The following is a 23,949-nucleotide window of genomic DNA, read 5'->3' as shown; positions in this document are numbered from 1 at the left end:
GTTTTGGATGGACTTCTGCCAGGCTCTGAAGCTTTCTGGTTGGTCATTGAACTGCACTAAACCAGTGTTAACAAGTTCACGGCGAGCAAAATATCTGACAAAGTCTGATATCTCCGTTTTATCTTGTCGAGAAGTTTGAGGTGATTGACTTGCCAATGAAAAAGGTGGCGTGCTGCTTTGGGTGAAATGTGTCTTTCTTCTGCGCTGGCTGTCTGGTGTGTTATCAAAAGGATGATTTAAGCCTGGTGTAAATTGATTGCATGTGATAGAATTCAGCATCGTCTGAACAACTCTCTGACTTGGGACGTATAGCTGGAACAGAATTTGTGATTTGTAATTCTGAGTGAGGCTTTACTGTCTCTTCTGAAGGGAGTGGCTCTGCTTTTGATCCTGAATCTGTGACTGCATGTAGATCCATCTGTTCAACATATTCATTTGTTCGCTGCATAACATCAGCAAGAGGCGTTTCTAGTTGAGGTTCGCATTTACTATGAACGCTGGTGTCAACCGCTGCTTCTAGAGCCTCTGCTTCGGCTACGGCTGCCGCAGTTTCTTTCTCTAACACCATTTTATCCATCTTTGCCTCCAATTTAGCTTTCTCTACCTTCAATCTTTCCTCTTTATCGGCAAACCTCAAACGGAGTGCTGCTACTTCCTGATTCATGTGAACACCAGAAATAACGAATCAAAGCAAAATTAAACTTGCCACTAGATGGCAATAAATCATTTAAATCATCAATAAAGTAAATAGGAGAATTATACTCAGCAAACAATCATTAACATTAAACATGGAATAAAACATGGAAACTTGTCCCAATACACCCTTCTCCATCAATTGTTCAGTTTGGCCATGAGGCCAGCTTTAGGAAGAGTCATGGTTGCTTTAAACTTCCATTAAGAGTAAAGGAGACTACATGCTTCTGGGAATCTTCAACGCAGCAGAATTTTTTCTGAACTCTTTCAAAGATGTGTGGCTTGACGCAATCCAGTTTCTGAGCTCTACAGGCAGTTCTTTTGACCTCAGGGCTAGATTTTTGCTCTGATATGCTTTTCCACCTGCTAGACCTTTTATTAAGACATGTGCCCTTTCAAATAATACTTGTTTAACTGAATTTGCCACATCTACAAGCAATATGAATGCCGCTGAGCTATGAATAAGCTATGAATACTTATGCAATGGAATCATTTCAGTTATTTTTAAGTTATTTTTAAGTTATTTTTAATAAATTGTTAAAAATCTGTTTTTTGCTTTGCCATTATGGTGTATGGAGGTATAAAAACTTTCACATAGCACTGTATGTTTAGACATTTACACAGTAGAATGTATAGGTTGTGTTTTTGTTGAATTCATCTCTACAAAAAAAAAAAAAAAAAAGAAAAAAAATTCTAAAGCATTGTTTTGGCATCCTTGCAGAACTTTCCTATGAAGATCAACTATTTATGGTTATGCGTCACTTATCAGTGTAAAAATTCCATGTCTTTGTGTCAATCTTTATTCTTATAAAGAATACTGTCCTGTTAGGAATTGAACTATTAGATCTAACTTTACAATACAAATGTGATCATCCTTAAACATCTAAACATGTATAATTAAGTACCACCAATCTAAATTTATTACTGAAAGCACTATTTAAGCTTCAACATTTGTGTGAACCCAATTAAAAACCCAATAGCACTGAAACAATGAAAACTGTTTAGGAGACCAAAGAATAATTTACATTTCATGTTTATTTCCAAGTCGTCTCAAAAAGGTAAGTCATCTCTAACGCTGAACCATTAAAATGTGCTAAAGCACAGCGGTCTAAATTTCTAAAAGCTGCTCAGGACAAATACAATTCAATGATAAAAAACAACATTGTCAATGTATCATAACAATAATACCATTAATAATAATAATATAGTAATAACAATAATAAAAAGAGTAAAACAGCTACACAGTAGAAAGAATTCAACATCACAAGTGAAGAAAAAATAAAATGGAGGGTAAAATGTACAAAATTCTGCTGGGCAGAAGATAGTGAACCTGTTCTTCAACAAGCATTTTTCTGGACTCGATGTGTGTGTGTGTGTGTGTGTGTGTGTGTGTGTGTGTGTGTGTGTGTGTGTGTGTGTGTGTGTGTGTGTGTGCGTGCGTGTTTTCTATTCAAACATATCGTCGTCATCATCGTCGTTATCGGACTCTGCAAAGTATTTGACTTCTTTCTTGGCTCGACCGGACCGATCTCTGCTTGAATCCAGACGGCTGAAGCTGTTAATGCCCGCGTTGTTATCATCTTCATCCTCAGACACTGCCTTCTTTGGTTTCTACAAGCCAACAAACACAACATTGTAAGAAACATGGGTAACTGCAAGCTCCAGAATTGAACCATTAAAATGTGCTCAAGCCACTGTGCAAAAATATTTACCAACGTGCATCACAGTCTTACAGTTCTCTCTCTCTCTGTATTTTGAGGCTTTAACTGGTACTAAGTTTTATTTTATTATTGTGCTGTAAAGTATAATTACAAGAATCACCAGATCACTGGCGCCCTCTGCAGGACAAAAAAATAATCCACCTATTCATTATTATAGTCATCATTACAAGTGATTATGAATAAAAAAAAAAGTTCTCTGTATTTCTAGTTCACATGGGTCTACTTTTAAAACTTTATTGCATTAATAAAGTAGGGCAAGTCAAGATTATTAACTGTGCATTTTTTTTTCGATGAAGAAAAATGAAACAAAAGCACCCACATCAGTCTCAAATGGGTGCTCGACTAAAAAGCAACAAGTACAAAATAAAATATAAAGTCGGCAACACCAAAGCTCCAAAAATATCAAAAATATTTATTTTTAAAACAACCTTCGCATAGCGTATGTGACGTTTCGAGCACGCAGGCTCTTCATCAGACACATAGTTGTTTTAAGAATAAACTTTTTTTTTTCAATGTAACGTTATATAAGGGTTTTTGATATTAATATTTTTTGTGAGGAATGATCATCTCAATACAACATCAATATTATAAGTGCTGTTACTGACAGGATAAAAAACAACTAGCCAGACGTTGCCTGCAAAGTGCAAGCATCCTACATGTGGCTCTTGGATATTGCAGTTGCAGGTTGGCAGTGCTTAATTTGTAAATAAATAATTGCCGGATCCAAAACAGCAGTTAAAAAGCGCTGTGATCGACACTAACACAACATTGAACGGTGATGCCACAACTATAAGAGCATTGTTTACAAGTTTCTGCATGGACTGCAGCCTAGAGCACAGGTTTTCAAACCCCAAAGAACCGAGAACCGAGATGACAGAACGTGCATCCTGTTTGTTTTTTGTTTGTTTCGAATTATGTCTAACTCTTACCTGTATTACCCAAAATAGTGGAGTACTTTATGTATTAGCTATCTGATCGCGCCGGCGCCACACACACACACACACGTTGGGTTTACATGTTTTATGGGGACATTCCATAGGCGTAATGGTTTTTATACTGTACAAACCATACTTTCTATGGCCCTACACCTACCCTACACCTAAACCTAGTCCTCACAGGAGATTGTGCACACTTTTACTTCCTCAAAAAAACTCATTGTGCATGATTTATAAGCCTGTTTCCTCATGGGGACCTAAGAAATGTCCCCACAAGGTCAAAATCTACTGGTATTCCTATCCTTGTGGGGACATTTGGTCCCCACAACGTGATGAATACCAGGTACACACACACACACACACACACACACACACACATGTTTGTTTTTGTGAATTGTGGGGACATTCCATAGACGTAATGGTTTTTATACTGTACAAATGATATTTGCTATCACCCTACACCTACCCTACACCTAAACCTAGCCCTCACAGGAGACTGTGCATATCTTTACATTCTCAAAAAAACGTATTCTGTATGATTTATAAGCCTTTTGAAAAGTGGGGACATGGGCAATGTCCTCATAAGTCACCCTCTCCTTGTAATACCTATGTCATACCCATGTTATTACACAAATTTGTGTCCTGATATATCACAAAAACAAACACACACACACACACACACACACACACACACACACACACACACACACACACACACATCACATATTTTAGCAATTCAAACTTGACATTCTCAGTCTGTACATTATCAAAATAAAATACAATCAAATGTTACTCTGGACAATTTAAATAGTGCATAGCCTAGTATAACTGGTCCACTCTGCTGTTATGCCAAGCATATTTTTGCTGAAGAGGCTATTTTTTTGTGACGTACAAAGCCTAGTTTACATCATAAATTATACTTTATCATTCAAATGCATTGCAAATATGGAAATAATAAATAAAAAAATGTTCTCTGTATTTCTAGTTCACATGGGTCTACTTTTAAAACTTCATTGCATTAATAAAGTAGGGCGGTCAAAATATACACATTAACTGTGCACTTTTTTTTCAATGTAACATATTTAAAATATTTAATGCAATTAACAGCATCCATTTTTTGCTGACATTCTTTGGCTAGCATTAGCGAAAGCTGCTTCAGACATTGGCCTTTTACTAGTTCTGATATTAATATTTTTTGTGAGGAATGATCCTCTCAATACAACATCAGTATTATAAGTACTGTTTTCCCTGAACATTCAATGACGCCATTAAACGGTGATGCCACAACTATAAGAGCATCGTTTATAAGTTTCTACATTGACTGCAGCCTAGGGCACAGGTTTTCAAACTCTGGGTCAAAAATAGGTCACCAGGATGATGGAAAAAGTTACTTTAAAAATAAAATTTGTTGTCATACACTGCAAAAAAAGCTTTTCTAGCTTAGATTTTTTGTCTTGCTTCCAGCCAAAATATCTAAAAATTCTTAAATCAGGAAGGATTTTCTAGACAAGTAAAAATTATTGTCTTGTTTTCAGAAAAAAAAGTCAAAATTAAGTGCATTTTTGCTTGAAACAAGATTATATATGAAAGGTATAACTATGCGAAATATATCACAGGCACAGCGCTGCGCAGTCAAGTTCACGTAAAGGAAGCGGAGAACCGCGATGACCGAACGTGCATCCTGTTCGCTTTATTTGACAAAAGCACAAATGTTTTGTTTGTACTGTGAGCGTGCAAAAATAAAAGTAAACACTTTGTGGTTTCGAATTATGTCCAACTCTTACCTGTATGATCAAAAATAATGGAGTACTTTATGTTTCAGTTATTAGATCACGCTATTGCGCACACACACCGAATATTCCAACAATTCAAACTTGACATCTCAGTCTGCACATTATCAAAATAAAATACAGTCAACCAAACATGTAAAATGTTACTTTGTACATCACGCTCGTATATCGAGGGGAAAAAATATCCTCTTCAGCAAAAATTGTGCTTGGCATAACAGCAGAGTGGAGCGGTTATACTAGGCTACGGACTATTTAAATTGACCATTTTACATGTTTAATAATATGTAAATGCTTAATAAAAGCTGAAACATAAAGTACATCATTATTTTTGGTCATACAAGTAAAAGTTGGACATAATTTGAAACCGCAAATTGTTAACTTTTATTTTTTCACGCTCACAGTTAAAACAGAACAGTGTTTATACAATATTTCGCTTGATTTGGTATTACTTCTGATATTATTACTCTCTCTCTCTCGAAACATTCAGCTGCTCACTAAATATGTTTTGCAAGCAGTGCGTGTTTGGAGAGAGTGGGTTAAGCAGTAAGCACCAATCAATGAGAGCGAGTTTGAACTTAAAGCTGACTGGTCGAAAATATGTTGAGGACCAATACATATCCTCCAAATACATCTACATAAACCCGTGCTTACTTTGTCTCGTATGCACGCACGCACTGTCACGATCTAATGCACTTGTTAATGCCGGATCTTTAAAAAAACAAAAATCCAAAATCTGACATTTCCCGGAACAGGATCTGGCTCAAATAAAGCACTGGCGGTGGGGGATAGATTGCGTTAATTATTTAAAATAATTTTTAATCAAAATAGTTCAAAATGAATATTAACATGAGATTATAGAAGCAAATAGTAATTCAAGATATTTCTGTGTTATTTTTCCCACCCCTAATTATTCAGTGGAGGATAATTCACTCACCCTGCTTGTGGCAGTTTTTCCAGTCTTCTTCACAGGACTATAGTCTTCCTCCTCTGAGCTCGACTGCTTCCTCTTCCTGCCTCGGCCTTTCCCGCCCCCTTTAGGCGCTGCTGGTGCTTTTTTAGTGCCTGTGTCTGAGTCTGAATCCCAGGCGGATGTTTCAGGCTTCTTGGCTTTTACAGGAGCTTTCCTCTGTTTAGGTGCGGTGTCTGCAGGTTTCTTAGCTGGAGTAACAGAACAAAACCATTCAAATAGGCTGGAAAGGAGCTATTCGCAGTTAATCATTAACATCATAAATGGCAAAAAATACTTTTCCAATACTTTTTTCAATACTTAGATTTGTTGTCTTGTTTCCAGCCAAAATATCTAAAAATTCTTAAATCAAGAAGGATTTTCTAGAAGAGTAAAACATTTTCAGAAGAAACAAAACAAGCCAAAGTTTTTGCTTAGAACAAGCTAAATAATCTTTTCAAATTTCAAACAGAAAACAAGATTATTTTTCTTACCCAACTTTGCTTGTTTCAAGCAAAAGCACACTTAATTTGGACATTTTTACTCGTCTAGAAAATCCTTCCTGATTTAAGAATTTTTAGATATTTTGGCTGGAAACAAGACAAACAATCTATGTAAGAAAAGCATTTTTGCAGTGTAAAAGGGCTGAGCTGGTGAGATACATGGCAACTGTACACACATGCTGGTAAAGATCTCTGTATAAATATATTTCTGTTCATTTAAAGACTGAAACAGGATGTTTAATAAAAAAAAAAAAACATGTTGGATGAGACCAGGTTTTCTCCATCAGAAACTGAATGGCTTGTGAAAAGTGGTTGTGCCATGAAAGTGATTTTGTGGATTGTGCAAGAGTACTGCCGGCACCCACTTTTTCACTAGTTATACAATTTTGATAAAATACTTCCAGGACACACTTTTCTCTCTGAAATAACATGCATGGATGAGTCACAGTTGCATGAACAACACACAAAGGAAATAATAAAGGATTACTCTTTACGGTCACGTACCTTTTTTCGCTGTAGGTTTGTCAAAAACAGATGTGCTGGAATATGATGAGAACACTGGACCCCTGTCATCATCGCTGTCTGACTTCACATCTGATGAACAAACACGCAGTATTAACACATGCACTTGCAGTTTAGTTCCTTGTTTTTACACATGATAAGCCATCATTTGACACATACCGTCATCGCTGCTCTTGTCAGCATAGGTGGCTTTAGATGACAACACAGTCTCTGGATCCTTTTTCTTCGCTGGTGAAGTGGACCTGAAAATGATTTAATTAAAACAAAAATGAGCTGGCATCCCTTACAATGTGAGAGTAAATGCATACTACACAGATTCACTAAATGGGTGGATCTCACTAAACCAATCAAAAATATGCAATTGTCTTAATTATTCTCAGATGTTAGGTTATTATTGTAAAACAACATTTGTTCCTTATATTAAAATGAATAATAATATTAATGCACTTATATTTGTATTTAAATCAGCATAAATGTAGTACACCAGAGCATGTATAAATAAAAATAGTAACAGTAAACAAATTGACATGGTAATCACAATTTTCTGGATGACAGTAAAGAGAAATGTTTAATTGTCATTCAAATAATGTCACAATGCAAAATCTAAATGGTCCTAAAAGAGCCAAATTTATACAAAACGTATTTGTGAAGTATGAACTTAAAATGCTTGTGACAGGCTTTGCGAGATTCACCCAAAAGTAAACATACAGACGGAACATACATAGTAGTAAATGTTGTTTTTGGAGGGAAAATGTCATCGTCGTCATCTTCATCTTCATTATGTCGCTCTGTATCTTTATAGGAGTGAACTGGTGATGCTGAAGCATCATTTTCCTGTTCTTCATCACCATCCTCGTCGTCCTCCTCCTCAGAGAAGTCAAAAGTGTACTTGGCCTTCACAGCTGTAAAACAACACAACACAAATAAGTTACTTTTGTTGAAAATTCAACTTCAAAATGTTTACATGTGCACTACCACTTTTGTATTATTTAATCTTTCAGGAGCTGGTCAGTTACTTCAAAAGATATTAAATATTTTTTTTATAACTCTTGCGTGTTAATATCATGTAGCAGTCCAGCCCACCGATGCCATACAAATATATATGGTGAAATAAAAAGTCTGTTGCATGACATGAACTGTCATTTCACCAAAGCCTGATTTAAATGATTAAAACATTAGCAGTACAGAAGCATTAACAGAAGCACGCGCACCTGATGCTCTCCTGGATGTGGTGTCTCTGGGAATAACAGGTTCATTTTCATCCGGCTCATTATCGGACCGCTCGTCATCGACTTCATCATCATCTGACCACGGATTCCTCTTCTTCACTTTCTTAGCTGGACCTTTAGCACCTGCTGGCTTTCTTTGTCTCGGAGTACCTGAAATGTTATATCACAAATGGAAATATTAAAAACAAAAGCTGTTTTGAAAGTAAACTGAAGTTCAAGAGAGTGCCAGTATTTATTGTTACCAGGTTCCTTCTTCTCTCTCTTCACCCGTGGAGCTTTGGGTTTAGCTCCTGGATTGGGAAGGCCAGATGGAGAAATGAGGGAATTTTCTGCTTCATTGGAGCCCAGTGCGCTGTCCTCATCAAACTCTGCCTTTATGGCCGCGTCTACCTCAAGCTGACACAAACATGCACATCATTAGACACGTAGAGACTATTAGCTGAGCTTTAGCCTATTTAAGTATAATTGATTTGCTCTTCACAAATAAGTGCAGTTATTATTAATCTTACATAATTTGTCTCACATTAATTTATTTGACAGTGAAGCAAACAGTGAGTTTGGTGTGCTGACATAACATAATAAAGAGTTTTTGTTTTCGATTCGTTTTATTTGTTAAGTAGTAATTTAAAGCTTTCTTCAAATAGATACATTTATAATTTCTGTGAGGCATGTATTCGCTGAGTTTCGGTTAATTTTTGTAAAGCGCTCCTGTTCAAGAAAGAGACGGCAGAAAGCGCATCATGTTTGCTTTCTTTATTTTATAAAAGCACTGTTTGTAACTTTTTGTTGAGTGCACACAAATAAAAGTCCTGCAAAGCAGCTTTAGCTTCCACTCTCTGCACAAACTATTGGATATGCGCCTAATACCGCACATTTATAGGTTTAAGGTTTAAACTAACATTGTTTTATACTTGAACTGTTTTATATCTATAGATTTTATTTTAGGCAAGTTGTGATGATTTGAGAAGGCAAATTGATCAAACAAACTATGATCAGTCTTTCGCTGGACGCTGTTCGTTAAAAAAACAAAAACTGGTCCAAACGTTTTTTCTAAATTAACTTTAATAGCTGAAACATAAGTTGTTTTGGGAGAAGTGGGAAAAAAGATGGGCTCGGGTCAGACTCAGGCCGAGAATTCAGTCAAGAATAACTGAAAGAGTTTGCCAAAGTTTACTAAACTGTGGGCAAGATTTTGACTCTTGCTGCTGGTTTAAATCTGGCTTCCAGTATAACATGAAATGCAGTACAACTGAATTCTATTACCCCTGTATTACATTTAATACACTGCATGACTATATTTACAGTAACATTCAGTATGGATACACTACATTTGTTGACCGATATATATTAAGTTTATACCACACACACTCATCTTTACCTTCTTCTTTTTGGTGAGTTTCTTGGAGGCGTCAGCTTTCATAGCAAGTGTGACCTGTGGCTCTATCCTGCGGCCAAACGGAGAGGGCAGAGTTTCCTCTAGGTGCATCTTCTTCACTTTAGGTTTGCCCACCTTCCCCTTCACCAGCTTTACAGCCCTTCCAGAGTTTACGCTCTCCTTCTCCTGCTCCTCTATACGCTGGAAGAAAGACAGGGAGAAAACTCTCAGACACTTTATCACATGCATCACAACTCAACCCAGTCCTACAGATAATGTCTATAAAAGAGACTCACATCCAGCTCCTCGATGAAGATGGCCAGATCTTCCCTCCACAGATCTTCTGAATTCTTCCTCTGGAGTTCATTCAGCTCTGCTTTCTATATAAAACATTGAAGAGCAACACTCACAGTTAACCCTAAAGATTTCTACCCTCTGCTGTTCAAACAAACAGCTCACTGTGTGATTTTTAGTGAATAACAACTGAAAATCTGGCCTTTTCCACACACAAATCTAGTTTATGACTTGAGAAGAATAGATAGCACAGGCTGTAAGAGTGATAGATAATAATACCTTCAGGTCTCTCTGCTTGAGGAGTTCCTCAACCTTCTCCTTGGTCAGACACCACAGAGGCATGTTCAGAATGTAGTTAAAATTTGGCCCAGAGGAAGAGCCAGAGTCCACTGAGCTGTCACTGTCATTACCATCGCCATCCTCATCCTCCAAAGACTAACGTCGTCATCATCCAACCCAACAGGGAGAAACAGCGAGATATGAACAGTGATTAAAAAAAAGTTTAAGCACTACAGACACTAGAAACTATAAAATCCAACTTACTATAATATTATAAACATAAACAATTAAAATAAAAAAACAACTTAATAACAAAGTCATATAGACAGGTCAGGCTCAGGATTGTTCAGCTGTTCATATCTAAAGCCTTGTCTATAAGTATAAGACTATAAGAAGTAAAAACATCTGATCATATTGCCAAACTTGTTTTAATGTCAACATTTCTTAGATTGGTTTAAAAATTGTGTGTATTCCATTAATTTTTAATAATCTTTTTTTTTATTAAAATATAAAAGAAATTAATTAAATACAAATACACAAATACAAATGGAAACGGGCTCTAACACAGTCAATGGACATCTTAGCAAACAGCAATGATGTAATTTTTGTTGAGTGCAACCAAACACTTAAGAAATAAGTAACTCACATTATACATGTCTACAATTTTGTGTTTAGTTTAAAGGAGAAGTTCACTACCAGAACTAAAATTTACAGATAATTTACTCACCCCCTTTTCATCCAAGATGTTCATGTCTTTCTCTCTTCAGTCGTAAAGAAATTATGTTTTTGAGGAAGACATTTCAGGAATGATCTCCATATAGTGGACTTCTATGGTGCACCCTTTGTTTGAACTTCCAAAATGCAGTTTAAATGTAGCTTCAAAGGGCTTTCTCGGTTATTTTCTAAAAAATATACTTTTTAACCTCAAATGCTCATCTTGTCTAGCTCTGCATGTGTATTCTAGTATTCTAGTTCAGGACAGTTAGGGTCTGTCGAAAAACTCCATCTCATTTTCTTCTCCAAATTCAATATCATCCTACATCTAGTGTTGGGCGATATGCTCAATTTTCAATTTACTCTGACTATCGTCGATACATGATACTATCGTCTATTGGCACAACCCTACCTACATCACTGTTTTTCCTTTATTCTAAAAAAAGTGTGTGATCTTCTTTGCACGTTCACTTTGTAAGCACTGAGTCGGTTGTTGCCCTGCATAATATTTGTTAACAGTGAACTACATGAAATATAAGATTATGTACAGGTCTGGGGAAGGTGCAAGTGCGTCAAAATATTTTATTTGCATAATTTTTTTTCATAACCCATTAATTAAGTTAACGTGTTAAGCCCCGATACAAAACTCTTTTTTTTTTTTTTTTTTAGAAAATTACCGATCGTTTCGCTAGTTAAGACCCTTCTTCTTCCGCTGGGATCGTTTAGAGCTGCATTTAAGCTGTATTTTGGAAGTTCAAACTCAGAAGTCCACTATATGGACTATATTCTCAAAAAACTATCTCTTTACGACTGAAGAAAGAAAGACATGGACATCTTGGATGTTCAAGGGGGTGAGTAAATTATCTGTAAATTTTAGTTCTGGAAGTGAACTTCTCCTTAAAAGCATAGATCTTATCTTAAGGCATGAGCTGACCTCTAACAGACCTCTACAGACAAAGCTGTATTTATCATTGATATTTCCTCACATACCTTCTCCTGGGCTTTGTTCCAGGCTGCAACAGGGTCGGATTCATATCCTCTTTGCACCAGCATTCGGATCAAATCTCTTTTTGACTTGTTCTCTGGTAAAATAATACAAAGCATTAAAACACACTGAGAGCACATTTATTTTTTAATGTTTAAATAAATGGATCTTCATTCATTTGTCCTCTACAGTAAGGCTGTCATTAGCAGTTAGACTGAAGTAGAGATTCAGATTAAGATCAAGATAAAGATCTCACCGATTGATATTTTTCCTTCAATCTTCTCCAGCACAAATCGTGCCTGGTTGGAGAGTTTGGCTGCCTCAGAACCCAGACTACCAACCAGCCAGTCCTTCCTCAGTTTATAATAGTGCAAGCGCAGCTCAAAGAACTCCTTCAAGATGTCCTGCACAGACTCATAGCGCTTCAGACAGCCCATGTGATCAAACAGCACCTACAGAGCAGAAATGAAAGAGCGTGAGGCAAATAAAAATCACATTATCCCAGAGATGGGCACTTCAGTTCAGACTTCAGACTTGCCTTCAGACTCTACCAAAAATAACTCCAGACTTGACTCGATCTGGATGCACACCGGCACCATGACGCGATTATTTTTATAACAGAAACATGGTAAGCAGCAAAATTATAGATTACTTTCACTAAAACACAGCAGTAAAAACAATGCTGCAAATCTAGTTATTTTTCTTATCTGTTTATCTATCCATAACCTATGACTCTGACTGTTCAAACCGGATGTGACAAGATGTTTCTGATCTAAATTTAGCATTATTTATCTGTAGGCTAAGAACATTTCAAAATAATCATGTGCACTCTTAAAAATAAAGGTGCTTTATGATGCCATAGAAGAACCTTTTTTGTCTAAAGGGTTCCATAAAGAACCTTTAACATCTGAAGAACTTTTCTGTTTCACAAAAGGTTCTTTTTGGAGAAAGAAGGTTCTTCAGATTACAAAAAGGTAAGAAACAGATGGTTCTTTAAAGAATCTTTGACTGAATGGTTCTTTGTGAGAGCAAAAATGGTTCTTCTATGGGATCGCTGTGAAGAACCTTTTTCAAGCACCTTTATTTTTAAGAGGGTAGGCTAATTATAATTAGGAATATTGCTGTTAGATGGCTGGGGTATAACTTAAAAACTTTTTTGTTTTTAATCTAGAGGCCATACCTCTTGGAACTTCAATTGAATACTCCTGACTTATATCAAAAAGAAATACTTTATTTGTATGGTTTTGTAATATCTGCGTCACATCTTTCCTCATGTGTCATGGTAGAAAGTACTCTTATTATAGCATTTGATTGCAGCAAAACTGTTCTGAACATGGTAATGGATTAAAACATATAAGTAACAGGCTGCATGTACATTAACCTTACATCTTAACACCCGATCATAGATCATATATTATGTCTATAGCCTATAAAACATCTTCGTAAATAGGAAGATTTCAATGCATGAGGATTCTGACTGGGATTTTTTAGCGAGCCATTAAATGACTTGAGACTTGAGACTTGACTCAGACTCCAGTGACAAAGGCTTCAGATTTCACTCAGACTCCAAGTTAAAGACTTCTACTTTGCTCTGTTTACGTATATGACACAGGTCACACAGGTAGTGATCTACTCCGCAGTGGTTTATGTTTCTGCAGATTGCTTTTGGCCTAATTATTAATGGAGATGTGAAATCATGCTTGATTCAGCAGCTTCAGGGGGAGAGGTTCTTACCATTGAGTTGCAGGTGAGGGACGACTGGAGTTTGAAAACCTTGTGGAGACCAGCTGCCTCTGCCTGTGCAAGCTTCTCCTCTGTCATTCGCACCACAAACTTCACTGTGGTGTCAGTGTGGTATTCCTTATAGTCGGTGATAAGAGGAGGAGTTTTATCCGATCCTTGGAGCATGGGCTCCAGAACCGACTCCTTATACGCCTGAGAGAGAGAAAAAGATGGCATTTCTGGCATCATCAGAACACCAGTATTACAGTAAAGAGATCCAGCTTTATAAAATCAAGTGACCTTACCTGAGTCCAGGTGCGAACAGGAAGTTCAGTGATCTCAATGGTATTTTTGTCCAGGACAGACACTTCTCCGCTGACCAAATATTGGTTCTGTCCTAGCTCGTGAATGGTACCTTTGAAATTCTTGTAGCTGGGCAGCTAACAAAAACATGAACAGATGCAGAGAATGAGTAACTGGAACTTGAACATGAGTTTGACGATCCCTTTATCCACATTGCAAAAAAATATTTTTTTGTCTTGTTTCCAGCCTAAAAATCTAAAAATTCTTAAATCAAGAAAGATTTTATAGATGAGTAAAAATGAGGTAAGAAAAATAATCTTGTTTTCTAAACTATTTAACTTTAGTTTTACTATCTTAACAACACGGACAGAATGGCACTCTTCTGCAGAGGCGCTTCAAAAAATAAAAAATTGGGTAAACGTTTGCCAAAGATTTACTTTGTCATCAATAATTATCAATAGCTAATCACTTCTGCAAATTAGACCAAATTCCTCTAATAAAACAGGCTCTGAATTGTTCAGACATGTGGTAATAATGAACATACATGGTATTAGCCGAAATACTGTAAATTAGATGTGTGCCAAATAAAAAGGAAAGTAAAAATTAAGTAAAAAGTTCTCAAGCTTACTGAAGAACCCAAAAAGAAGAATACTAAGTTTATTTTATTAAGTATACTTAAGTAAAGTTCAAGTATATTTTTAAGCATACTTTATGTAGTAAGTAAATAAATATTAGTGTACTAGTAGTATACTTTTAAGTGTACTCTTTCAATACTTTCTAGTATAAAAGTAGCAAACTTTGAGTACACAACTAGTTTACATCTAGTTGTTAGTTTGTACTGCAACTATACTAAAAGTAAACTTATAGATAGACTTATAGTTTACTAATTAAATACTTTTTAATGTATTTTTAGTACATTAAAAAGTAACAAGTAAAAATAATGGAACAAAACGAGTGCTTAATATGTGTGCTTTAAGTTAAAAATGCTCACACTGGAAAACAAGCATTGAGGTGGATACCAAGATTAAAGTTTCAGCCGTTCTCATGATATAAAATGTGATACCACACTAATAAACACACAGTGTTCAGGACAATAGTAAGAGGGAGGTCTTACCATGGGAAGAGGGTCCTGGTGGTTGAGCATACGGTTAATGTTGTTAACAATCTCTCGCGGGTCATAGTTGGAGATCTTGCAGGCCCAACCGGTCCCGATACCCTCAGCTCCATTCACCAGTACCATGGGAATTATGGGTATGTACCACTCTGGCTCCACCTTCTGGTTGTCATCATACAGAAACTTCAGCAGGCTGGAGTCCACAGCAGGAAACAGCAGTTTGGCCAGTGGACTGTAAGAAAAGAAAAAACAGATTTTTTCTTTTTTTATAAAGCAAAATATGATTACTAGTTAACAGTATGTTTTAAAATTACGACTAAAGCATTAGGGCTGCCACAATTAATCAATAAAATATATTGATAATAATCCTTAATTGCTGTACATGCTAGCACGTCACGCTACTATTTTCATTTTGCATAAAGACTCAACACAGCAAGTGAGTCTTCTTACAACAGTGCAATACAATACGATCACAATAATTTTGACTAGAACACACGTTGCTTTGTCTTGTTAGACATGGAGTGAATGTTATTGAGCGACACCTGCGCCACAAACTGGTCTCAAGAGCCACGGAGGAGCTCCAGAGGGATAAAAGAAAGGAGTGAAGATGAGAGAAGACCAGGCCTGGGATTTTTTTTTATTGGCGATTTGTTATGTTTATGTGTTTGTTATACGTTGTTTTTGTTTACCATTTTTTATTTAAACTGCTTTAAAATGGATTTTAAACAATCAGCAGTTGATGTTTTTGGTTTAGACTGTAATGTCTATATTTTAACTAGAGATGCACCGAAATTAAAATTACACACTGGGCCAAAGGTCGATTACCGAACATTTTTTTGTGCTTTTCAAAGAAAAAAAAAATCAATTACAAAACAATAACATTTAAAAATATTTATTTATCACTGAATATTTTTAAAATTCTAGCCTATTAACAAAGCAAAAAATTTATAAGTTAGTAAAATATTATTCTTTGGCCATTTTAAGACCTCTTGAATCAGGCATGTGCTTTTAATGTACAAATAAATGCAGCCTTGCTGAGCAAAGGAAAATGTTAGAATAAATGTATTATTAGAGCTGTTGGAATGATTGTTATTATTTTAGTTATTTAGTTATTTTATTTCACAGAACAACAGTAAAATTACAATACTAATATTTATGAATGTTGCCTTTCTATTTTTGCAGAAAACCGCAAGACCTCAGTACTACACTGCAAAAAATTATTTTCTTACATAGATTTTTTTTTTGTCTTGCTTCCAGCCAAAATATCTAAAAATTCTTAGTAAGGATTTTCTAGATGAGTAAAATTGTTTTCCAAAAAAAACAAGTCAAAATTAAGTGCGTTTTTGTTTGAAACAAGCTAAATAATCTACCAATGGGGTTAGAAAAATAATCTTGTTTTCTGTGTTAATTCTTTTTTTTTGCTTACCCCATTGGCAGATTATTTAGCTTGTGCTTATTTTTGAAAAAAATATTCTGAAAAAAGAAAATAATTTTTACTTGTCTAAAAAATCCTTGATTTAAGAATTTTTTGATATTTTGGCTGGAAACAAGACTCTAAGTAAGAAAAGCATTTTTTGCAGTGTACTTTTTGCTGACAGCAGCAAATTTATGAATGATTCTACTGTTACTTACTTAGGTAAAGTAGTGGTTAATGGACAGGTTCGACTAATTGAAGCCAAGATTGAATCCATTTGTGCCTTCCCAGTCCCTTCAAATCGTCGAGAATTGCGTAGGTTTCTGGGAATGGCTGGCTATTGTCGTGGATTTTGTCCAAATTTTGCATCCATTGTAGCACCCCTGACTGACCTTATAAGTACCTTTTGAATGGACCACCGTTTCTCAGCAGGATTTTGATGGAGCAAAAGCCTTGTTGGCTAGCGCTCCTGTGCTTGTTGCACCAGACTTTTCCCAACATTTTGTTTGGCTGTAGATGCCAGTGAAACGGCAGTTGGGGCTGTACTCCTGCAGAAGAGCCAGGATGGCATAGAGCATCCAATTTCTTACTTTTCAAAGAAGTTCAATCCTCATCAGAGGGTTTATTCTATTGTACAGAAGGAAGCACTCGCCCTTGTCCTGGCTGTGCAACAAGTCTATTTGGGATCGTCTGCCAGTCCCATTATTGTGTATATGGACCATAATCCTTTAGTGTTTTTACATCGGATGAAAAATCGTAATCAAAGAATAATAAGATGCAACCATCATCCTGCAACCATTCACACTTGACATTAAACACATTCGGGGCAGTGATAATATAATTGCGGATGCCCTATCTCGAGCATGAGGGGTTTTTTTTATCTATTTTTCCCTATTCTTTCCTCTTTCTATCCTGGAAGTGGATCGGGATCTGTTGAAGATTTTTTTTATATTTTGTTTTCCACCCCCCTTTACTTATATATTGTATTCCTCAGGGGAATATTTTTGTGGGGGAGGTGTTACGCCTGCCTATTGGGCTACAGGTGACAGTCTGGTAAAGCCTGGTATGTCTTTTAGTTGAGCGCTCTCTCAGGTGTTGCTTTGGCTTGTTTGTTTTTTTTCCCTTCTTTGTTTTTTTACCACTAAATACTCGTGCGTGCATAGTTTTGTTTTCCACCCATAGATGTCTATTTTTTTTTTGTTATGTAATTTTTTGGCTGGAAACAAGACTTTAAGTAAAAAAGCATTTTTTGCAGTGTACTTTTTGCTGACAGCAGCAAATTTATGAATGATTCTCATCACACAGATTTTCCTCGTGCTTTGGACTTTGAACCCTGGCTAAGGAGCTCGAGCAGCGCTGAAAGTATAAATACAATTTGTGCATGTATTAGACAACACAGCGTTCTGTAGTTTATTTACTAATCAGTCATCATACAGAAACCAGCAACAACCACACCTTTCTCTTCTCATGCGATGCAATACTAAACAGTCTCTCGCTGTCTGTGCTTGTAATGATTTTTGCGTCTTTCTCAGACAGTTTTAAATGCTTCCACGCTGCCCACATGTTTGCTGCATTAGTGCGCCTCTATTTTAATGTCATTGTTCGGTATAATTAGTTCGGACTTTTCACTTATTTCGGTTGCCAAACATTCATTATGTTTTTGAACATAATGTATGGCCTACACAAGTCTACATGAATACATTCACTGTGTTTTCATAGCCTTCAAAATGCACATTTTTTAGTTCTGCACCAGTATATTTCGAAACGAATAAAATGTTACCTTAGCATAGTGAAGATGTAACGAGGGCTAGCAGCATCTTTACCGCCATTGATACGGGTACCAAACTGACCCAGAGGCTGAAGGATGTTGACATTGTTGCTGCCCACAAAGTTCTGGGCTAAATTCACAATAGTCATCATCAGGGCTTGCTGCAGAAAAGATAACATTTCTTGTCAAAACATTTTCATTAAGCATACATTTGGCCATTTTTAACATAATATCTTGAACTTGAAAGGATTCAACATTTAAAATATGTTTTTTCATGACTGTTGCATATGATAAGAAACCCACAGTAAATCACTATAAGAGTGAGGACCAAAATCAATGTAAGAAGCAAGTTTGCTACAAACTTCGCCGTGATGGTATGCAGACATCTCAGCTACGGATCCGGCCAGCTGGGCCACCTTGACTTCCCTTTTATCATTCCTCTTCACACAGGTGAACAACACCTTCCTCTGACCCGGCTTTAGACCTGCATACAGCAGTTCAGAAGCTCAGTCAAACCACAGACAAGCAGCAAATCGACATCATAATCAGGACAGCAAAAATAAAGAAATATATTAAGGTTACAAGTGAAGCCAAGAATGTAACTGAAGATACACACCATCAACAAGCGATGGAATCGAACGCTCGTTGTCAGAGTTGGAGAAGAGGATGAGCTCTTTATTGATGAAGTCATTGTAGGACAGGTGTCGTGTTGATGTGCCGTACAGGAATTGCTGTGAGGTGCACAATGAAAAGGATTAGTTTCCTAAAAGTAGTCACTCATACTGGACAATGAGAATAAGAAAACAGAAATAAAAGTTTAGTTTAAAGGAAATAAAAGTTGGTGAAGGCAAACTGAATGTTGGCTTGACATAGTCTCGCCAAGTTTCAATTGACACTTGTAGTTTATGTTCGTTTCTGTGATTTTTGAGTTTCCTGAAGTAACTACGCTAAGGTCTTTTGCCTATATTACAGCATATGATCACTTTATCCATACTTGTTTTTACACCTCTCAGTAACGTCAGGGCTCTACACTTACTTTTCTTTTTAGGACTTAAAAAATTTAGGAGCACAGTCAAATATTTAGGAGTACATTTGAAACAATAATTAAAATGATTATAATAGATTGATTATAATAGAGCTTTGTGAGATCGCGACGAACTAAGATGAGATGTTGATTTAATACAACAGTTAAAGGAACCGTATGTAAGAAATTTATTTCAGTTAATCATAAAATGGCCCTGACATGTCACTAGACATTAAGAAATCATGTTCATTTCATACTGGTGGTGGTTGAGGAGAGATCCCCCATGTGACTGTAAAGCGCTTTGGGTGTATGGCAATACATAATTAAAGTGCTATATAAATGCATCATTCATTCATTCATTCATTTCAAATACTAATATCACTGACAACAGTGGTCCGGCCAGGATATTGTCATGTAAAAGTGAAAGTTGCAGCCCTCGACTGATGTTGATGTTGTCATGTTGTGCCTGAGGCGCCACCTTCCAGCTATCGACTAATCACAAAGTCAGTAGAGTTTCGTCATCCGGGTTGCCAGCTCTGCTCTAGTTACAGCTTCAGCTACGAACGTGTCGGATAAAACACGTATAACGTTACGAAACCTAAAAGACCTCGTTATGAATCCGAAATACGTCGTGACAAAGTCCAAAAAAAAAAAGGATTTGTATAGGAGATGCCTTTGAAAGACGGAGATGGCTGAAGCTCCTTGTAGTAGCCTACGTTCCTGCTGGATCCTGCAGCTTAGCTGGCAACCTCGAGTCACAGGGGAGGGGGAGGGGATACACCGTTCTACAGTATTTTGAAAGTGACTGCAGTAGGGTTGGGTCGATAGGCGATGCCATCGTCCATCGCCGATGGCCAATAGACATCACGATGCTAAGCCGGCATCGCGATCCTCCGCCCCGCCCCCGCCGCAGCACCAACCCGCTCACGAAAAACACACACTAAATCCCTATATAGCCAAATGAAATGCATGCTTTCAATTTCTGCATCTTTACTTATTTTATTATTATTATTATGAGGAAATAATAACAAGGAAGTTGTTAGTGATCACAATACAAATTACAGTGAACTCCTAACGAATTACATGAAAGTTCGTTTACATTAATAAATGAGGCATACAAAAACAGCAGAAAAAAAATCTAAATAATTTTAATTAAATTAGATTAAATAAACTACACCAAATATGCCAGAGCTTGGAACAAAAACAAGAGTATATCTTTTTTTCCATCGAAATACGAATGTACAATACAAAGCCTAGTTGGAACACTTGGATTTGTGCCGAAAAACAGAGGTGCGTGAGCCCAACGCGCTATTTTTAGTTTCGCTTTGTTTTAGTTTCTTAACTTTATATATTTTGTCTCATTTCTGTTCTGTTCTAAATACCTCTACATTTAAATCATTCGTTTTGGAGTCAGGGTAACTAACTTATAGCTATGTTTATAATGTTAATACATAATATTTTGCTTGATTTGGTATTATTTCTGATATTACCCTTTCTCTCTAAACATTCTGCTGCTCAGTAAATGCATTTGGAGAGAGTGGGTTAAGCAGTAAGCAAATAATGAGAGCATTATTGAACTTAAAAAAGCTGACTGGTCGAAAATATGTTAAGGACCAACACACATCCTCCAAATGCATTTATATAAACCCGCGCTTGATCTTGTCTCGTCTGCACGCACGCACTGTCATGATCTAATGCACTTGTTAATGCCGGATCTTTAAAAACAAATACCGGAACGCAAAAATCCAAAATCGGACATTTTCCAGAACAGGATCCGGCTCAAATTAAGCACTGGTGGACACGGTAGGCTACAATTAATTAATTCGTTATGAATAAATTATTTAACTACAACCATCCCTCACCCCCGCCCCCGCAGACGATGCCATCGTCCATCGCGATGTTTCACATTAGACATCGTACGATGCCAAATTGGTCGACATCGCCCAACCCTAGACTGCAGTACCAGTTTTGGCCACAATCCTACATACGGTTCCTTTAAATAAACAAAAAGTTATTATTAAATGACTAATATTGTCTGACTATAACGCTATCGCCTGATTAGGAAAGGAAATTAATAATAGAGTAGGTGTGTGTTTGACAATGGTTTCGAACACAACTCCAATCCTAACTGAGGACTGGAACTATCAATTTCATAAACTTTTGTTAGAACTGCTTCCGAATTTTTTGAAAATTACAGACTGGTGTGTTTGATTAGGGATGGAAGTAAACTCTGCAGGATTGCGGTCCTCCAAGACAGAATAAACATTTCTCTTTCATTTGTTGGAGTGTGTAATTGATAGCAGTACCTCAGGCAGCCCATGCATCCTCCTCTGCCGTCTGTCCTCCATGAAATTAGTCAGCCACTCTTTCCTGTCATCCGTTTTCTTCTTACTGAAGGCCTGAGCAGAGTTCATACACGATGTTAACGTCAAAGTAATATGTAGTTGATATCTGAATAAAAGTAATGCTGTAAACATAGTACAAACAAGACTAGAGGGGCTCCGATCAGGATTTTTGAGGCAGATCACCAATTGTCGATCACAGGAAGCAGCATCGATACGATCACCAATCTTTTTAAAGCCTTCTTTTTATCATGTCAAATTATTTATAGTGAAACTCCAATTAGGATGTTTAGGCATTTAATCAGTTTTTTAATTTGAGGGCTGGGGCAGAGCATTTTTAGACATTTTTCAAGAATACATATATAACTCACCTAAATGTTTGATCATGCAGTGCATTTTTTTAATTGTGCAATTCTTGAAAAAAACATGCTTTTCTCACTTAGATTTTTCGTCTTGTTTCCAGCTAAAACTTCTAAAAATCAAGAAAGATTTTCTAGACGAGTAAAACAAATTTCTTGTTTTCAGAAAAAGTCTAAATTAAGTGAGTTTTTGTTTAGAACAAGCAAAATAATCTGCCAATAGGATAACCAATTTTTTTTTTTCAAAAAGAAAACTAAATTATTTGTTTATTATTTGCTTCAAGCAAAAATGCATGCAACTTTGACTTATTTTTTATGAAATCAAGACTATTTTTACTTCTCTAAAAAAATCCTTCTTGTTTTAGGAATTTTTAGATATTTTGGCTGGAAACAAGACAAACAATCTATGTAAGAAAAGCATTTTTGCAGTGTGTTATTGAAAATGCTTTTTCAGCATTGTGATTCGTTTTTCTGCACAGTACAGCAATCTTTCACAGACGAGTTTAAACACAATGTAAGCAACACAATATTCAATGCTTTTTACTTTTGCATTTACTTCTAGATTTATATATCAAGTTGCTCAAGCAAGTGGAAAAACATTTAAACTGCATCTGTTTTCACAAACATTCTAAATAAAAAATGGCTATTGACAGAAACAGTCGGTTCTACTGCCTTTGCTTTTGCATTTAAATCTTTATTACAAGCAATCCTGTTTGCAACAAAGAACTTTGTTTTCCTATCTTGTATTATTGCCTTATCTAAAAATGCTCTTTTCCTTTAAGCCTAGCCAAAAACCCATATGTGCACTGCAAAAAATGCTTGTCTTACTTTCTAGACGAGACGAGTAAAAATTATTGTCAAAATTAAGTGTGTTTTTGCTTGAAACAAGCAAATAATCTGCCAATGGGGTTAAGCGATACATTTTCAAATCATTTTCTGTTCAAAATAAGATTTTTTTGCTTACCTCATTGGCAGATTATTTTGCTCATTCTAAATAAAAACTCACTTAATTTTGACTTGTTTTTCTGAAAGTCTAGAAAATCCTTCTGGATTTAAGAATTTTTAGATATTTTGGCTGGAAACAAGACTAAGAAATCAAATAAATCTAAGTAAGAGTGTTGACTGTGCAACACATTAGACTTTAATTATATGCAATTATGGTGTAATTATGACATTTTCACAACATGACATTATGACATTAACACGTTAACGCACTGCAAAAAACCTCTCACGGCAGGCACGTCATCAGCTTTAGATCGATTTATGAGATTGGCCTTTTTAGAGACCACCGAGCAAACATCCCAAAGCGATTCTCGGCCAAAAGTGTTCGGTAGCTGATCAATTGGAGCACCCCTAAACAAGACCAGTAGTGAACAGTAGTGACTAACTAACCAGTGTAATAGCTGCATCATCTTCAGTGCCATTGTACTTGAACATAATTCGATGTCTCTCCATGTCAGCGAAATATTCCTTTGCTTCTTTGCTTGTACTGGTACCCAAACCTGACAAATGTGCGGTAAACATAGTCATGAATTCTGTTTGTTTTCATATAGAAACAGTTTCAAATAAGTAGCGATCAAAAACAAACCTTTGTAGTACTTTATGTGCCAAGTTTTATAATTGTCTGTATGCTTCTTCCATTCTTCAAATTCTGGGATGCTGTAGAACGCCACTTCCTGTTTATTCTTGTTGGCCTAAAGAGAAAAAAACAAGTATAAAACCTGAAGCAGCAGCACTGATAAACAGAACATTTACTTCATTGGATGACTGTCATACCTTTACAATGGGTGTGATGAACTCCTCCAGGAAGGTGTGCTTCAGCAGAGATGGCCAGTTGTGATGGAAGAAGTTAATGAGGAGACCCTTGATGTGAGAGCCATCTTGATCCTGAGAGTACACATAATAGAAATGATGCAT

The 23,949-nt window shown here is 36.4% G+C and overlaps 1 protein-coding gene across 2 annotated transcripts in view; it reads right to left on the bottom strand.

Annotated features, from left to right (window-relative positions):
* Positions 1–1,710: 1,710 nt before the first annotated feature.
* top2b (DNA topoisomerase II beta) overlaps positions 1,711–23,949 on the bottom strand; it is a 46,979-nt gene continuing 24,740 nt past the window's right edge. For both annotated transcript variants that reach the window (XM_073821744.1, XM_073821745.1), the window contains exons 14-35: positions 23,809–23,919; positions 23,621–23,726; positions 23,425–23,534; positions 21,638–21,730; positions 18,924–19,038; positions 18,670–18,791; positions 18,320–18,468; positions 15,126–15,357; positions 14,014–14,148; positions 13,721–13,921; positions 12,243–12,438; positions 11,992–12,083; positions 10,288–10,443; positions 10,011–10,094; positions 9,718–9,915; positions 8,582–8,735; positions 8,322–8,489; positions 7,832–8,012; positions 7,270–7,352; positions 7,093–7,182; positions 6,074–6,297; positions 1,711–2,304 (exon numbers count right to left, since the gene is read on the bottom strand). In XM_073821744.1, coding sequence (XP_073677845.1) covers positions 2,140–2,304; positions 6,074–6,297; positions 7,093–7,182; positions 7,270–7,352; positions 7,832–8,012; positions 8,322–8,489; positions 8,582–8,735; positions 9,718–9,915; positions 10,011–10,094; positions 10,288–10,443; positions 11,992–12,083; positions 12,243–12,438; positions 13,721–13,921; positions 14,014–14,148; positions 15,126–15,357; positions 18,320–18,468; positions 18,670–18,791; positions 18,924–19,038; positions 21,638–21,730; positions 23,425–23,534; positions 23,621–23,726; positions 23,809–23,919 — 3,165 coding nt within the window. In that variant the 3' untranslated portion in view covers positions 1,711–2,139. The remainder of the gene's footprint in view (positions 2,305–6,073; positions 6,298–7,092; positions 7,183–7,269; positions 7,353–7,831; positions 8,013–8,321; positions 8,490–8,581; positions 8,736–9,717; positions 9,916–10,010; positions 10,095–10,287; positions 10,444–11,991; positions 12,084–12,242; positions 12,439–13,720; positions 13,922–14,013; positions 14,149–15,125; positions 15,358–18,319; positions 18,469–18,669; positions 18,792–18,923; positions 19,039–21,637; positions 21,731–23,424; positions 23,535–23,620; positions 23,727–23,808; positions 23,920–23,949) is intronic.

Source organism: Garra rufa, chromosome 17 (assembly GCF_049309525.1).
Source record: "Garra rufa chromosome 17, GarRuf1.0, whole genome shotgun sequence".
Taxonomy (NCBI): Eukaryota; Metazoa; Chordata; class Actinopteri; order Cypriniformes; family Cyprinidae; genus Garra; species Garra rufa.
This window is presented reverse-complemented; position numbering and strand designations above follow the sequence as displayed.